Source organism: Cavia porcellus, unplaced genomic scaffold (genome assembly GCF_034190915.1).
Source record: "Cavia porcellus strain 051 isolate PalLab524CR breed Dunkin Hartley unplaced genomic scaffold, mCavPor4.1 scaffold_1, whole genome shotgun sequence".
In the NCBI taxonomy this organism is placed as follows: domain Eukaryota; kingdom Metazoa; phylum Chordata; class Mammalia; order Rodentia; family Caviidae; genus Cavia; species Cavia porcellus.
Genome location: NW_026947484.1, coordinates 16,853,457 through 16,872,383, shown reverse-complemented (window position 1 = coordinate 16,872,383; position 18,927 = coordinate 16,853,457). Strand labels below are relative to the sequence as shown.

General features: G+C 39.5%; 1 protein-coding gene across 2 annotated transcripts in view; it reads left to right on the top strand.

The window, feature by feature from the left end:
- The window catches only part of Epha4 (EPH receptor A4), a 132,303-nt gene that overhangs the window by 62,862 nt on the left and 50,514 nt on the right, over window positions 1-18,927 (top strand). For both annotated transcript variants that reach the window (XM_005001035.4, XM_003463990.5), the window contains exon 5: window positions 14,481-14,819. In XM_005001035.4, coding sequence (XP_005001092.1) covers window positions 14,481-14,819 — 339 coding nt within the window. The remainder of the gene's footprint in view (window positions 1-14,480; window positions 14,820-18,927) is intronic.

Here is an 18,927-nt window from a genome sequence, read left to right as displayed (position 1 = left end):
TTCTATTATATGTAAATAGATTAATAATGAGCTTCCTACTTCTATTCATATCTGCTACCAACAGCTCTCCAGTGGTGGGAGTTTAGGGTACAATAATGAACTCAAGGGAAAGTATTTTTGGATGACGTTTTGAGAGCTGCCCTTTTTTGTACCACATAGTCTGTGTATTTTCCATACAGATAAAGCCTCCTCCATGCTATCAATGTCATAGAACTCATTTTTGATGACATGGTGTGGCTCTTCCCTCCAGTGTTTTTCAGGCTCATGATTCTGTTAGCATTCTCCAGCACAATGTGCCAATCACTTAATTATTTCACCTTGTTCCTTGGGATTGTAGGGATGCTCCAAAATCACCATATGCCTGTGACACTGAATCATTTGTCTGATGTGTAATAACCAGGCAGTCACTGAGCCTTTGGAATTGTATATGTCTGTAGGAATAAAAGTTTGGCTTTACACTGATGATATAAATGAAAAGAAAAACTGCTTTTAGCACAGAAATAGATCAAAAAGGTTTAAAACCAAAAGGAAATTTTGCATTATTCTGGGATTGTTTTTAATAAGGTGAAGGGAAGAAGAGTGGTGACATTTTGAATCTTGGATCAAAGGTCTATGAAGACAGCAAAGTCAGAGGTGGCCCTTGCCCTCCTGCTCTTACCATAGAATCCTCCTCCTCCCGTTTGGTTTCAGAGTCTTATGCATGGGCCCATGCTGCACCCTACTGATTGCCACCCGTCCCTCAGTGAAGAGGGAACTGCATGCCGACAGCCCCCCCCCCCCAGACTCGCCAGTCCTACTGCCTTGGCTCCAACCACGAAGCACGCTTGTCATCTTGAGGATGTAATTTAATCTCACCAAGCCAAGCCCTAGTTTCCTTATCTGTAAAATGGATTCTCACTCTCTACGTCTGGAATTGTTTTTTTACAAAATAAATAAGAAAACATTTGCTAAGGACTTTATCACATCTAGTCTAATAAATATTTGTTCTCTTCCACTTTTATCACCAGCTGATTATTTCCTTCCCCAAACCATCTCCATATCTCCAAACCGTCTCCAGCGTGAATACATCTCACTATCTCTCTATTAGTGTGTTCTGCCTTTGGCCGCACAATTAAATTACCCAACCACCCCAGTACGCCACAGGATCTCTGGAGGTAGAACTTAGACATCGATTTTTCAGAAACTAGCCCATTAATCCCATGTACAGTGAAGGGTCGAGACCACTTCTTTATAGAGTTGAATTCTTCTTATCATGTTTAAGCTTGTAATATTAATTCACAAGACCTCTTTTGAGAAAGGAGTAGTCAGGGAGGTGATCATACTTTGCTAATAGAAATTCATGTGAGTAAGTTAAGCAGCAGAATTTGAATCAATCTCTTATTCTGGATTTCCCCCTTTCCTGTTTTGTTAGTGAGCTTGTGTTGTCCAGTATGGTAGCCATGAGGCACATGAGGCTGTTGACATTTACAGTTATGGACTCTGGGTGTAAAATTCAGTTTCTCTTTTACACTTGTCACATTTCAAAAGCTCGGTAGTCACATGGGCAGCTCCACTGCAGTCTGTTTTTTATCATCATAGAAAGTTCTCTTGGCCAGCGCTGTAGTAGACATTTCAGTGATGGAGACAGTAGGAGTCTCCACGAACTTTTTGTGCAGATAACCCACAGAACAAACCTCGTCAGCCCCTGCTTTATCAGACTCCTGACAAGATATGGGGATGGGAAGGAGCATAAACATCAGGGATCCTTTCAAACTGATCTCAGCCCCTAATCAGTTCTTACCAGTTGGTTAAGCCAGGTGACAAACCCAATTCCCTTGTGCTGACAGCCATGATAATCAGGCACCTTCTTTGTTCATTATGCTGTCTTTAACCCCAGCATTCTTATGCAGTCCTGCATTTAGCGATCGCTCACTGTGACGGCGCACTAATGAAGAAATAAAACACACTCTCCGAGACTCACTCTTCTAGCCAAAGAGACACTCTGCTCCACTGGCTTGTAAAATCAAGTTTTTGTTCACTTGGAGAACGATTAGACCAGGTGAATACTAGGGCCATCAGCTAATTTAGCAGGAGATGCCTAGAAGTTCACACCATCCACACTGCCAAAGGATTGTAGAGAATTTAATAAGTAAACTTTACTTGGAGGAGAGTTTTTGGTGGAGCCACTGGTGAGGTTGATGAGAAAGATTTCCAGCGAGAGTTGCTGAGATATGTTAGTGTGAGCACTGTTGGAATGTTTTCCAGAAAATAGCCCCTATCTGTTTAGAAAGGAGACAGTACTGGACTTTTTTTTTTTTTTTTTTTAATTAACGTGCATAGAAATTACATGAAAATTGCGTAAGGGTTGGTAACACCACAGTCAGGTGAGAGATCTGCAATTCTAGCACATTCTTGGATAATACTAATGGGATTTAGCTCAGCGGCATAAGCACCTGCCTTGCAAGCAGGCGGTCGTGAGTTCGATCCCTGGTACCGATAAAAAAAAAAAAAAAACGGAAAAAAAAAAAATGGGTAGAGCAACCCAAGGGTTTGGGTCACTTCTTTGAAGGTGCAGGAGCTGGGGTATTGACTCTTTCATACTGGTAACTTTCAGCCTGCTCAGCTCCCTGGGGACTCTAGAAAGATATTTCAAGGATTCCAAACATTCTCCCTTAGTGAAAATCAAATACTTCCTTTGCCTTCCCTAGGAAGAAACTCCAAACTTTTTTGGATAACACAAGCATTAAAGCATCTTCTGGGTGTTAGTTTTGTGGTTCTTTTCTTTCAGAGTCCTCCCTGGTTAATGGCAGAGAATAAAAATGAAAATGCTTGCCTCAGACCTTTGTCATAGTCAAGAAAATCAGCAGGGTTCTCTGTCAAGACTGCAAGTAGCTCAGCACAAATTACCTCTATATACACATAGGACTTCATTTGGACTGGTGGAAAAATTTGGAGCTCATGAGTCATTTCTTAGCAAGAATTTTGCTGTGATTTTTGCTAAGGAAATTAAAGTCCTTTAAAGGCAGATACCCAACACCTTTCTCCTCCAGATCTCCCCTCTTTCCATTTCCATTTCCTTTTCCTTTAGTCTGGAATGTAGTCTGGTGGTCACCTGGGTGGGGGGCAGGGAGGGAGTGATCCACTAATTTCAAGAACAGGAAGACTTTTAATTTCTTAATATTTTAGTTGCTTGTCCAATGATTGTAGTGAGAAGAGGCTTCTTTTCACCTACTAAGTCAAGGCAATACTATCTTTAAGGTAACTTTTTAATTTCCTAGTGTATTTCAAGATGTTTGAGAAAAATGCCTTATGCAGGTAGTCATTAAGTTTGTAGGACTAAAAAGACCTAGCTGCCAGGCATGCAGGGCAGGTGTAATTTCTGCACTCCCAAGGCTGAGGCAGAAGGATAGCCCTGAGTATGAGGCCAGCCTGGGTTACATAGTGACTTCAAAGCTGACCTGAATTGCATAGTGAGATCCTGTCTTAGGAAAAAAATAAATAAGAGAGAGAGAGAGAGAGAGAGAGAAGTAGCTAATTTATTTTGCTGCCTTTGATTAGCACCATTACCAAGAGAAGTTTTCCACATTTTTCGTTAGGAAATCTATCCTTTGTTTTTGCCTTTATTTAACTTGTTAGATGCAAGTTGGAGCATCATGATTAGGACTACTCAGTAAGTTATGATTCTTCAAGGCCCACTTGAGGAGCCTTCACACATCAGTCTGCAAGTAAACAGCCTTGAATAATCCCATCCACTGTACCAAACAAAGAGTGATTGATGGATACTTAGATGTGGCCTAAAATATTCCAAAATTACACCTTTTACGACAATTTCCACAGGCAGAGCTCAGCGCTAAGGAGGGCAGATTTACCAAGATCTATGCGGAAAGGTCCTGATTTCAGAAAGCTTCCTATAGGTTTAAGTTATCAAGAAAATAAATCGCCTGGCTCCAAACAGCAAACATCACTTACTTGTCTTTACATTTGCCTTTTCTAATTGAATTTAGTGCGCTGCTGTATTTCCTGCAGAAGTGTATTGTTTTAAAATTACCATTTCGGCTCTATTACTCACAGCCCTCACTCCTAATGCTTTCTGACAGTTATCAACATAATGAACCATAATGAAATGATGAGCAATCTTCGGTGGAAACCCAACATGGATCCCATCGGTGTTGTGTGACTGTTGTTAAAATCTGAATGCAAATTAAAATAACGTTGTCCTTACTTGCTTCCAAGGTCAGAAGAAAAGAGACTCCTTTTCCTTTCTTTCTTTCTTTCTTTTTAAGTGTTTTAATTTGGGGAATCTCACATCTATTTTCAAACAAGCTCTTCAAGGTGCCCCTGACGTTCAGTTCGCTTCTCTTCCCCCAAAGATTTACATGCTTAACAGTCTGGCTCAGGGATTTGGGAAGGATGTCTAGAGTGAGGCTTTGATGTATAAACCATAGGATAAAAGGCAGCCTTCAGTTTCAAGTAAACTGCACTTTTTTTCCCCCAGCAGAAAGCATATTTCTTTTTCCTTTGGAGAGGGAAGAAGCTTAGTAGTATGGTGGGGGAAGGGTGTGTTATAGGGAACAAATCAGGGAGAGCACAGTTAGTCCTTGTGAAAGACTAGTTCCTGGAAGAGTCAGAACAAAGCCCCAGATTCCCAGTATTATTAATGAGAGCTTTTCAAAAGAACCATTGGTTGATCTCTAGCTATTTCATCATCCCCACAATCAATCATTTTTGTGAACACATATGTATTGAAAAGTCTGGAGTCGAAGGCTTCCAGGGGAATTTCTTATTTCATGTCATCTATCAAATTTGCACTGTAATGGTATAGTTTCATATTACATTCCATTTGTCACAGGACGAAAACCCAAGTTATGACATCAACTCCCCGTTGCCAGATTACATGGTTGCTTTTAGTTCAGACATATGGTCCCACTGCCCGCTATTCAGTGATAAGCTGGCGAATGTGCCTGTCGCTGGACCCTACAAACTGATCAAAGCAACCAAAGACATTTTGAGGATTCAGACGCAGCCTCTTCAATCCATTTCGTTCTTCAATGGCTTCCTTAGAGTTCCATAGTCCAGGGGCTGACACCAGCCTGTGAGTGAGTAAATCACATCCTTGTTTCTTTCTTTCTGATTGTGTTAGCATTTTAACCACTAATAAGGCAACGTAATTCCAGAGATTCTTTTTTGGAGACAGCTAAGTAGGTAGGACAACCATTGCCAGGTGTGCCATAAATGGAATACAGTAGATAAGACTCTGGCCTGGTTATCTGTGGTTTATTTGTTTATGAAATTTAAAAGCATGATATTGTATAAAGATCAGGTATGATCTCATCAGTTTAAAAAAAAACAGTGCTCTAATTCTCTCTTCTCCTGCAACCCACTTTTCATTAAGGGATAAACACTAAAATGTGGATTCTGTCTGAAACTGCGTAAGTCTGAGGAACAGTAATGCATGCCCGAGTGAAAGGCTTGAATAGTCCACCAGTGCCATTTAGTCGGGTTATCACAATTTCTCCATCACCATGAATAATTAAGAGTGGCTTGTCATCAGCCAAGGCCCAGCATTTCTGAATGGCATTTTTGACACTGTTCAGGGAAGTTAGACAGCGGTTGTTCACAGCATGCCTCTTTGAAACAGGATCAATTATACATTTTTCTGAGATCCCCTGGGGTGAGAACCAGTATCTTCTTTGCTATCCCAATCTTGATTTTCCCTGGGAGTTGACTCTTGGTCCACCTGCCACCTAAAACCCCGGGGGGAGGAAGAGCTGAGTAGAGAGTCCTGTTGCAGTGATGTGATTGTTGCTTTTACCCCTCCTATGATTTCTTACCATGGGATGAACCTTTATCAGAAACTCCTATCTACCCTCCTGCATGAAAGATAGCAGCCCAGCAGGGAATACAGCACAGCCAGGACAACAGCAGAAGCCAGGATGATGCTAACTGACCATCTTTATTAAGGCCAACAGGGATCTAAGAGAAGTGTAACTCTGAAAGGAATTGAGAGTATTGAAAATTTTCAACTTTGTTTAAAAAAGAACTCAGAGTTAATCTTATCATGTCCTGTGAATCATTTCTATTTCTGTGAGAAAGATCATTCAATTTTAGAGTCAAGAGTCAGAATTGCTGATTGAGGCTTTGCATGAATTGGCCATGTTAATTTAAATAAGTTAACACTTTTTTCCTGTTGTTTGTTGTTTTCTTTTTTGCGGGCAGGGTACTGGGGTTTGAATTCAGAGCCTTTGTATGGAACTACATCATTAACCTTTTTGAAAAATTGTTTTTTCTTTTTTGAGACAAGGTCTCCCTAAATCCTTATGTTACCCAGGAGGGGCGTGGACTTTTGATCCTTAGCCTCCCTGAAAGGAATGAAACTTTTTTATCTTAGTGGTCATCAGATTGCTGTGGGTAATTAGTATGTTTCTCTCTGCTCTTATTATGGGGATTAAATTAAAGATAAGGTATGAAAAAGTGCTGTGTGAAAAATGTAAATTAACGTGTGACTTAATTCTCAAGCAAATGGCCATCTTACTTTCTTTGACCGTTCATATTACAGTGTCTTCATGCACAAGTGACAAGTTACCAAGTATTTATTTCATCTTAATCTAAAGACATTAAATGTTTAATTAATACATCTAGGAAAGAAAAGGTAGAAAATGCCTGGAGAGGAGGATAGTAAAATAGAAATAACAGAAAAACAGACAGTGGTTAAAACAAGTTGACCTCTGTAGGAAGCTATGGACAAGTGATGGATGCATCGAAATGGTTCTGGTTTTTAGTAATGGACAGGCTGGTTTGGCTCTAGTCACTGTTAAGATACACAAACTGCTGTGATAAAAGGTTGTGCACTGTTCATATATCTCAGAAGAGGTGACCCTGAGCAGCAGCCTTTATGTAAACTGACTCTGGACACCAGGGGCTGGAGAAAGCAATTAGCGGTGGCCACATATACAGCTGTCAGGTGGGAAGCAGGGGCTTTATTTCAGAGTCAAAACTTATACCCCCCAACTGTTTACTCTGCCTTGTAATTGTCTTTCAGCTGGAGAGAGATTAACAGCAAAAGCTTATCTGGAGGACTGAAGGGCTTTACAGCTGAGACACTGAAGTATTATTGACAGTCCAAAAGTTGAACATGGTTTATGAGGCCTTATGAAGCAGAATTGGAGGCTTAAGCCATTGCCTCCTCAGAAATAATGTCTTGTACTGGTGGCTGTGGTTTTTTAGTGGAGCGATATTTGTGCTTAAGAAATTGATCATTGAAGAGTTATGTTTCCGCCTAGGCTCTTGGTGGATGCTCCTTGCCATATCTAGAATTAATTTTGTTGCTCAGGCATTGAATTTTAAAATGATGATTACAAGTCAGCTAAGTATTAAAAACTGGTAATAGCTCTAGAATATGCATGTCACAGGAGCCCAGCTTTTCTAGACTTTCTATCAGCTATCTCCCTGCCTAGGTTGGAGACTTGGGGTATTTTTTCTTTTCACTCAGCTTTGGTGACATCCACACATGTTATGGCAGTGATGCTTGCAATGCGGGAACTGGTTTGACTAAGGAATTTTCATTCTTAGATTTATTCAGAAGCTACTCACTGAACATCTTCCAGGTGTCAGGTCCTGTTGTAAGAGTTGGGAGTATCTCTATAATCTAGGAAAAACATCTGTTTTCTCTTGGAACTTATGTTGCATTGGGAATCTAATAACTAACAAATAAATAAGATAAGAAATTTAAGATCTCTACGGAAAGGAAATTAAAAGGTGCTGTGGCCGGGCGAGGGGGGGCAGCAGAAGGGAGCCTCGCAGGCTTTAGGAGCAGCAGGATGCTGGGTTTGCGGGGAGGGAAGTCCAGGCAAGTGGCATATCTGAAGTACTTGAGTTACACATTTAAAGTCTTGCTAGCATGTGAGTCTTATTTAATTTTCCTCTGAGTCTTGGGGTCGCTAGCACTTAAATTCTGATTGTGTTAAGACACAGAATTTACAGGTTTATGTGGCACGTTGTATCTCCTTTTCTGTGAAATTCACTTTTCTGTCCAAAGATCATAGCAGGCTTCTATCTTTCGCAGTTTCAGCTGCTTCCCAAGGAATTAAAGTGTATTTTCCAACTAGTAAGTGGCTGGTAGGGTACACCAGGAGCTGTGGTCCTGGGCTTTCCATGGAATGGGCCTTGTCATAGCTGTTCACATTGGACACATTATGTGTTTACTTAGCTTCAGGGGTAGCTGGTGGCTTTTGAATGACCTTATTAAGGTTCATGCAGATTTCTGGCTCATGTACAAATTGAGATATCCAAAAAGGATTGCTTTAAATCCTCATACAATCCACCAAGTGTACTCTAAACTACTCAGGAATTAAACTTCACATTAAAGATGGGAAGGGTGAATTAAGATGTCTAGAATTACTAGAATTTTCTTCCATGCTTGGAATATTACCTTTCTTAAACTTCACAGTCACTTAACTTCTTTAGAATAGGGTATGGCTCATTTTCAGGAGTTTTTCATTCCCCATAGAAGAGCACATACATATTTGATTAAAGAACATTAAGATTTCCTTTGTGATACAGTATAGGATAAACTGTTTTATGGTAGGATATGATATAATAGTCCTTTTGCACCTGTTATAAGCCGACTATAGTTTCTTTTGGGTTTCATACTGTCAAATTCCTGTCAAGTGAATAGCAGTTGACATTCCACTAGAAAATAATAATTATCCATTGTAACACCTTTCACCAGTACCCACTGTGTAATGCAGAAAATATTTCATACCATCCAACAGAATGGATGTTCATTTAATTTATCCACAATATCTCAGTCCGCATTGTATATCTCAGTCCAATCAATGATAGACTCAGGAAATCTGCCATCATATCTCAGCATTTGAGTTCTTTCTTGGTCAATGCAAATAAAGGTAACTGGGGCTTTTAAAACCGATCCTTGTTACCTGGGCTTTACAGATATGTTAATCATGAGATCCTCGACTGAGCCATTTATACAGGCTTAGAGTACACATAATCCCTAGGGTTATGTACAAAATTGTGAGGGTACCACGCCATATCTTAGGGGCTCATCTCATTTTCTGTAGCATTTGCTGGCAAACTGTGTCCTTGAAGGCCAATTTCAACTGCTATCTATTTTGCAAAGTTTTTTGGGAACACAGCCATGCCCATTTGTTGAGGCATTGTCTGTGGCTGCTTAAGATACAATGGCAGAGTTGAATAGCTGCTATTGAGACCATATGGCCTATAAAGGCTAAAGGATTTTGCTATCTGGTAGTAAAATTTCTTTACAAAGAATGTATGCTAAACCTTGTTCTATTCATAAAGAAAAGACTTGCATTTTACTGTTGTTTCTGGTAATACAGTTACTAACTGTGTCACAGAATTATATAGGAAATGTTGAGGGCATTCTAAACATGGAAACTTTCTTTAACAGTTTAACATGTGAACCCCATTCTTGGGATATGCAGAGAGAGAGAGTCCTGTACATATGTGAATGCCATGGAGATTCATAAGTATAATCCAAAATGTAAAGGAAGAATATTTTTCTCCTTAAATATACTTCAATATTTGATTAATTTATATTGTAAAATGACAGATTAATTTTGATGATAAAAATATATTTAAAGGGGAAAAATCTATAGTTCTCTAGACAGTAATAGGAAAATGCCAACCTTCTTTGGAAATGTAAGAAATAATTTTCTTTGGAATGTTCCTTCCTAACTGCATGCCTAAGTAAACCATCACCTGAAATCAATGTGGAGAAGGCAAAATTGTAATAGCCAATTGCCACTTGACAAAATCTTAATTCTTAGAGACCACTTTCACCATCCCAGCTGTCGGTGACAGGTTGTTCAATCTATAAAAACAGGACAGAGCAGGTGCCTGTCAGGTTGGTAGTAGGTATATCCAATGCATATATATTTTTATTTCTTTCTCCTTTAAACTTTTCCTCTAATCTCCCTGACCCTACTTTCTACTATCCAGAAAGTGATCAGGAAAGGAAAATATAACAATGAATGAGTTCTCTAACTCTTTCTTGCCCCCCCCCATCAGTAACAAACACTGGATACTCAGTAATAGTTGTTGAATGAATGAATAAATGAATGAATGAATGAGTTCCCAGTACCACCCAACAGAAGTGTCCAGGAATTTTTGATATAGCTTTCCCTACTAAGAAGAATTTGAACTTATCATCCTACTCAGATCATCTTTTATAGGCTTAATGCTAATAAAACTTAGTGAAAAGCTGACTAGTACAGATTTAGCTCAGAGAAGTCTGCATTCTTTCACATATTTCGTAGCACTAGAGGTGGGTAGGTATTAAAATGCATTCAAGGGCTTTTTTTTCATTTTCTATTGATTGATTGATTCATTCATTCTTTTATGGACAGACCCATCAAACACTGATTGAATTTTCTCTAAGCTGGACACTGGGATAAGAGCATGTAGACTGGAGATAGAAAGCAAGGGCACCTTTAGGTACCACAAACATAGTAGGACATAGAAGTAAGGAACTGAAATACGGAGCAATGCTATAACTAGCATATGCTGCCAGCTTATATTCAGGCTAGTAGCGGATAGATTCAAAAGCATAAAACCTTAATCTTCCAGATTCCTCAAGTTGATGGATGTTAATTTGTTGTCAGTTGGCATGGAAACTAGAAAACTAGACCAACTCATACAGTTATCTCACTGGGTTGTAAACCTTACAGAGTTGTCTTTCGATGTCTAGTAAGATTGGTTCCAGGAGCCGTATTAGATACCAAAACCCAAGGATGCCTGAGTTGCTTAAAAGGTTATAGCATTCACACATAACCTACACCCATCTCCTATTCTCTTAAAATCATCTTTAGGTTACTTATAATATCTAATTCAACATAGATGTGGTATAGTTACTCTGTATTGCTTAGGGAATAAAGGTAAGAAAACAGTTTATGCATGTTCAATACAGATGCAGTTTTTAAAGAAATACTTTAAATGGGCTGGTTGGATCCACGGGCTTGGAACCCATGGGCACACAGGCCGCACTGAATTTGAAACTGGAAACTTACTTTCAGGTGAGCATATTGCTGATGAGAAAGACAGCTGCTCTGTAAGAAGTTTAATTGCTCCTAAACATTGGGATACAGGCCTGATGAAAATGGAAGAGAAAATAATCTAAGAGTTAAGGTTTTTGCCTTTAGCTGCTTGACTGAAAGAACTTGGGTCAGAATGCCAGTTTTCCCCTTTTGTAGCCATTGCTGCAACTAATTGTTTGAAGGTGTGGCTGTTAATTATAACTCTGAACCCAGCTTGGCTTTGGGCTGCATGCAAGTGCGTATTTTTTTCTCATTTTCTTCAGAACAGAACATTTTCTTTTCTGGGGCAGAGACGGGTTCTCACTACAAATGAGAAACACACTTGTTACACATTTATCATCTTTTAATTGGCAAGAGTTAAAGAAACCACAACTTCTACTACGACTTTAATTTGTAAAGCATGGCCCAAACCCTGAGAATATAATCATCCAGGGTGCACATTGCTTACTTCATATTCTCCTCTGTCTTCTGGCCTTGTCATAGTTCAGTTTGTAGGTGCTAGTTTGTTCTCCTATAACCCGCATTTTCCACGAGAGCAGAGCATAAAACACCTGCAGTACAGTGGTCCAAACCACTGGTGGCATAGAGGTGAGCTTGAACTCGTCCTGGTATCAGTCCTTCCTTGCGCATTGACCCTCTAGGACTTCTTTTAATATCACTGCTCAGGTAAGAAGACTGTTACAAGCTGGCACTTGTTTTTGCACCAAGAGCCTCCCTGCAGCATCTTTGTGTTTTGTTTTCCACGTGGTTTTGTTGTATCTCGGAGTCCTGTGACCGTGTAGTTTTCTGCTCCATTTCTTCTCTGTTTAGATACTACCGCACCGGATTCTACATACTAATGACTGACTTTTTGCTTCTGCCATGCTTGATTCATCGTGTCACATTTTCCCATGTGAAAGTGGACCAAGAACCTTGGCAAGGAGGTTAATGGATTTCAGAGTCACTCTTACTTAACCCTGGAAGTCACAGAAAAATAAGAACCAGGGGCTGACCCACTTTCACAGCCACACAGTGGCCAGCATCAGTTGCATACTGGTGACAGATGTCACCATGGCTGCAAGCATGACAGAATTAGCACAGCCTTGAACGCAGGCATCCTGGCTTCCTAGCTTCAAACTTCAACAGGGAACACATGGTAGAGTAGAAGGAGTTCAGGATTGGTGGCTGTCCTTCTGGGAATTAGTGAAATTCTGTTACAAATTAGATTGATAAGCTTCAAATATTACCACATCCTCTTTCTGGTTCTCAATTCCTTTATTTTTAAAAATGAGAGGGGATTTAGCTCAGTGGCATAAGTGCCTGCCTTTTAAGCGCGTGGCCTTGAGTTCGATCTCTGCTACCAATAAAAAAAAAAATGAGAGTATTTGACAAAAGGATTTTAACATCCTATGTGGTTCAAGAGTTTGTGATTTTAAGTAACTCTCCTCATTTACTCAAAAGCCAGTTATTTATCCTCATATATTCCAGCCCCTGTACTAAAGACCATAAATACAATCTTGAACTCTAAACAAGGAAAGAAATTTATATTTTCTTTGTGAGAACCTTAGTGAGGTAGGATTTATATTTAATACAGATTTTACAGCACTTTGTTAAATTTTTTTAAAGATTTTTCTATTAAGGTACACAGGATACAGAACCAATCTTAATGCTAAGAGAAGTTGTTGGTAATTAGTCTCAGGGGACACTGGGAAACCCTGTTTATTGCCGGGTTCAAATTAAGTCTGCAGTTAAGCTGTATGGTGGGAGATATGAAATGTTATTAACAAGATGCTTTGCCTCCATTCATCACTGCAAAGGAACTGATACACATTGAATATGGATCCTTATTCATAGGTTACTTTCTCCAGTTCTCTCTCAGTGAGTACTTTGGAACCATACGTGACATTGTGGTTGACTAGGTAAAGCATCGAGCTCATGCAAGCCCCAGTTAACTTCTTCTGCCTGAAAGATGTGTAAAAATTTCTCTCACAACATTCCTCCTCAGTAGTCCAGCAATTCTGTAGATATCGTGGTTGAGAAACTGCAGATTTTCATTGAAACTTATTTTGATTCTTCACTTGGAAGATCAAAATAGGAAAGAAAGAGCTGTCAATTGTCACATTGTCTAAAGATTTTTCATTTGAATGTTACAGGTGTCTTTGAAACTAATTTAGACCAAGAAAATTCCTTCTTCCTTCTCCCAAACTGAGTCTTCCACTTGGTAGCAATTTGGGTCACAAGTTCTTGGTGTATAAAAGGTTTATATTGTTACCTTTTATCATTATTTTTAAACCAACCATGATGCTATTAGCGATTAGCTGTTGCTTTTCATGATAATTATCACCACCATTCTTATTTCAGACACTGACATCAGTAGAAATGGGCATGTTTATAAATGGCCCAGTACAGCCCCAATCAGTTAAAGGGCTGAAGGAGTTTTCTTGGTCTCCTGAACAGTCCCTTGCCTTATCTCAACAGCTGTATCTTGGATATCTCTCCAACTATGTTAAAGTAGTTCCTATTAATTAGCTATCAACAGTGTAACCCTCAACTTCCATATTGAACTCTAGAAGCACATTTGTACGTTTCTTTTCATTTAAGTTGCTGTCTTGGTCTAACATGCAAAGTTACAGGAGGAAAGGTTTATTTATAAGCTCTCAGTTTGTGAAGGTTTCATCCATAGACAGGGTGGCAATGGCAGAGGGGCTGCAGTTCATGGCAGTAGAAAAACAGCAAATGCAATAAGAGAAAAAGGTGGGGAAAAGTTTCTTTCTGCCCTGTTTTTTTTTTATCCAAACTGGTAGGATTAGGAAGGCGTCAATCCAATCAGTGGAGTGATCCAGCAATCACCCAGCCTTAATCCCAGCACTGCGTTATGAATCAGTCACAAACTCTAGATTCAGTCACCACTTAAACACCTGCTTGACTGCATGAGGCTTTGGAGGGACATCTAGACACAAGCTATAACATTTGCTATTGGTAACATATTTTTCTCAGGAATCATAATTTGTCTTCCAATGAGGTTTATAACTATTAATTTACCAGAGTAAATTACCACAATAGTGCTGGAAACTGGAATTATGTTTATGTTCCCGTTTTTCAGAAGATAAGATAGAGACTGGGTAAATTATGCTATTTTCGTGCCAAAGAGATAGAATACCTTGGCATGGGGCTCATTGCTGTAGTGTTGCTTCACAATTCCAGGTGGACATTGATGCTGGGTTTGTGTGTACAGGAAAGAGAGTACACTGATGCTAACAGGCTTCTATCATACTGTTATATTGTTCTTTTAAGAGATCTTTTTTTGTTGTTGTCTTCTCTGCTTTTTTCTTTCTTTGCTAAGTGGGCCCATCTTGCTTCCTGGAACTACAGAGAATAGTGCAAACTTTGAGAGATTCCAGAGGGATATATTTCAGTTCCTGGTGTGATGGGATGTTTTTCTCTCCCCAGGCCCACCATCTGCTCCCCTCAACTTGATTTCAAATGTCAATGAGACATCAGTGAACTTGGAATGGAGTAGTCCTCAGAGCACAGGTGGCCGTCAGGACATTTCTTACAATGTGGTCTGCAAGAAGTGTGGAGCTGGAGACCCCAGCAAGTGCCGACCCTGTGGAAGTGGGGTCCACTATACCCCACAGCAGAATGGCCTGAAAACAACCAAAGTCTCCATCACTGACCTCCTGGCACACACCAACTATACTTTTGAAATCTGGGCCGTGAATGGAGTGTCCAAGTATAACCCAAGTCCAGACCAATCAGTGTCTGTCACTGTGACAACCAACCAAGCAGGTAGGAATCCAATCCTTTGTATTTCATGATCTGATACTCTATAGGGAAAAGGGCTTATGGTGATCACCTGTGGTTTTAAAATTCTGCAGGTGAAGTGGAACCAATTATAAACATGGAAACTGTTTTGTAATATAAAAGATACTTGGACATTTTTGATTTAGCAAATATTAATTTGTTTGGGGATTTTTTTGTTTTCATTTTTGGGATGCTAACTACATAGCATGTCCGGTACCAGGTGTCCGAGATAAAATGGAGAATCTGACAATGTCTGACTGGGAGAGGGTAAACTCTACTGAGCATACCTACGCATTGCTGGGCTTCATATCTGCCACGTTAACCACAAAGTTCATGGCTGCGCATCAGCACTTACAGATTATGTATTGAATAATGAAATTGATTTTTACTAATACACAGTGCTAAACTGGTATTTTCTCACAGAAGCACTTGGAGTTGTAGTTTGATCTTCTTGAATGTAATGTATTACAAATTATCAATAGGGGTCTTTATTAGAATCATGATGAAAATATTTTGTGTCACTAACAGAATTTGCCTTAAATTTAACACTAATTTTGCAACCACTTTTATGGTTGAATCTGTCATTGACTTTGGGATCAGGGAATGCCTGATACACTCCATGTCTTAATTCTTCTGTGTAATACAGAGAACAAGAAAGAATTTCCATTTTTGAAGTTTCTCCTGAATTAATCACAGAACTATCACAAAATCCCGAATGGCAAATATTTTTAAAATCTGGCTTAGAGGCTCTGGTTCCTGATCTTCTCATCTATATTTATTTCCTGAAAAAATTTTCATATCACGTGTTTGCCATTGCTGGTCCCTTAATATTTCTAAAACATTAAAGAAGGATAGGGAAAGAGAGACAGATAGACAAACAGAGCAAGAGCACAGCCTGATTTATCCTTTTGTGATGCTTTTTGTGACAAACATCACTACAAGAGGATTAAATTACCAACAATCCTATTCCCTGGAATGACACCTCATTCTCAATGAATGCTTCGGGAGATGTACCCCATATAGTTAAGGAAAATATCTGTACTATTTGATCCTTTAGTGAAAAGTATTCTGGAGTCCTATCCAGAGCAACACATTCCGTTTTCTATTGAATTTGATGCAGTAAAGAAAACTTTTTTTTAAACTGAAGACTTGGGAATATTCTGAACTGGGGCTGGAACAGTGAATTTTACTGAGAACTCCTCAGTTGTTTCCAATATATTGTGTGAACAGCTCATTTGGCTTTTGGCATTTAATTCTGCTCTTTTAGATTGTGAACACTGTCAGCGATCATTAGTTTCATTTTTTCTTAAAAGACAAGAATAATTTAGTAGGATTTTTTTTCCTTAAAGTGACCTTGTAAGCATTCTGCAGTAGCCAACCTTTTATCAGTGAAGACCACACACACCCCAGAACCTCACATTGGTGCTTCTCTTGTGTGACTTAGAAGGATCTTCGTGGTTCGGAACGATATGTGCTTCCCTGGAGCCTCTAGTTTATGTCCCCATCAGTATCCTCACTACATTTTTGGCCTCTCCACAAACATGTCAGAATATTGTCTCTTGACTGACTTAGAAGTAGGATCAGAACTACTGAGGATTTCACTTCGCAAGGTGACATCTGAAGTAGTTTTATTTGGCAGAGGAAAACCCTTGTGAGACAGGCTGAGCCCGGGCTTTGCTCCCACAGATTTTATAGGTGGAAGCTTCAACCTGATTCTTCATGTAGTGTACTTCAGGACCCAAGCCAAGAGATATGAACCCATATCAGGCGCACAGGTCTAAAGAGCATGGAGAAAACATACTAAAAACACGAAAAGCTGTGCAGAAACATTCCTGGAGCAGAGAAAAAAGTAAATAAAAGAGAGAAAAAAGTCAAAGATTTTATTAAAAATATAGATACCTTTTCTTAGATTAGCAGAAAAGTACACAGGTAATTCCTGTAACAGAATGATTTTCCCTCCTCTCTTCCATGGTGTGCATCCTGCTAGGAGGTGGCAGATTAGGACTCAATTCCATCTCCTTATTTTAATTTTTGTGAAGGGTGATGCTGGGAAGCTGCTCAAAATTAAAAATAAATCTTTCAATAAGGAGATTTCCTGCGTGGCCAGACAGAAAGCGTCTTACTTAGTAGAGAATTATATATGTGCACTGCACTGCTTCATTATCCTACCGTAATTTGAAGTTTGCTACTTCAAAATCATTGGATAGTTTATCTTTGATTAACAAACTCTTTCTTCATAATAGTACAAATTAATACAGGCCAAAATTCTGGGTGAACGTAGCAACCATAAGCTATCAAGGCTCCCCTAAGCATATTTACATAAACACAATTAAGTTCTAATTGCAGTCATTGCTATCATTCCATTAAACTAAATTCCTTGAGGACCTCTATAGGCAATGATGTTTCATTTGATAAGAAATACATAGAATTAATGAATGTTAGCAATTGGCACCTGGAGGGCATGGAGTTTCATGGTTCTCTATCTTTGCTCTGTGTTCACAGAGTTCTTTCTTTCGTTCATAATGTTAAAACACAAAATCATACACATGAATCCTCCAAGAATTCTTCCTATGGTCACCACCATGAGGACTTAGTTGAGTTGAGTCCCAACTCTGTGAAGGTAAAGGGAAACCAGCTAATATGAGGACTGGTACTAGAAACCAAGGAGAACCCTCCTATGGAAAGCAGAGAGTTGCCTTCTTCCAAATTTATGAGTCAGTTCATTATATTTAGCTTGGCATTCTTCCTGTTCATGAGGTCAAACTGTGTGTGTATCCGCACAGTGGAGATTTAGGCTTCATAGGGCTTTGGTCATTTAGTGGCAGAAGTCGAAGAGCATAAGCTTGTATTCTTGGCTGTGGAAGCTATTCTGAGCCAAATCTTCTCTTAAGCAGCCAATGCACCCCCTTGTCTCATCCTCCTGGGTGCTACACCCACCCATTGATGCAGAAGACTAATGAAATCAGGGTATCTGTCAGCTTTGTTGGAATAAGTTGATTGAGGGCTGTGAGCTTTGTATCTGTGGCCCCAAAGGTTTCTTTAAGTGACACTTCTGACCCAACTGAGTCCTCACAAGGACAAAGCCTGCCCTGTGAATGCTGTGGGGTAGGCCCTCTATGCAGGTCAGCAGGTTTACACAAGCAAGTGGGTTAAGCTGAGGGTCTAAGCAGTGTGATGGAAAATACAGTGAATTTTAAATTTTTAAAAATTTATGACAGTAAAAGACACACTGCCATGATTCCCCCTAAAAGCACCCCCCAAACCACCCATGAAACAAATTCACTTATTTCATCATTTGTGCCACTTCCGGAGGTAGTTTTGGAAGTCTTCTGAGTGTCTGTTGTTGCGCGGTTGTGGTTATATTCATCTCCTAAATCGATTCAAAACATTTACCTTTTTTTTATTCTTTTGGGGAAGACCCAGAAGTTGCATGGTGCCAAATCTAATAATAAATAAAGTGGCTGAGTGCAAAGTGTAATATTTTACCAGCCTGCATTGCCGCTGAATAGAAGTTGGCAGGAACATTCACCATATTATTGATCATGCCTCATAAACACACTCACAAACGAGTGTACTGCTTCAGAAAGTGGCAGGAGTAATGAGTGAGTGTGTTTTAAGCCAGGGGGAGGATTTTAAGAAGGATTCATGGCAGTGTGACTTTCACGGGAATCATTTTTTAAATAACTTAAACACACACCAAACACCATTTTGATTATACCTTGTAGCACGTTGCCAAACTCTCTACTGAGATGTCACCCTGATCCCAACTCCACTGCTGTGAAGAAGAGGGAGGATTGCGGTGTTTCTCTAACTGAAATCACAATACAAGAAACCCGAAAGTACTGTCCCTCATTACGGGCAAAAGGAACAAAATGAGATTTGGCTTCACCTCCACCTTCGTCCCTAGCAACTTTTCTGCCTTCTATTTAGGAGGAGATAGTCATAATATTTATGAAAAATGGGTAAGCAAAGGGCACGGTGAATTGGATGGCTTTGCATCTGTTTACTCTTCCTTAAGTGGACCATCTCAGGCAAATGAATACAGGATGCGATCCTCTGAAAAACAAATCCTGTGTAAATGAAACAAGATTTT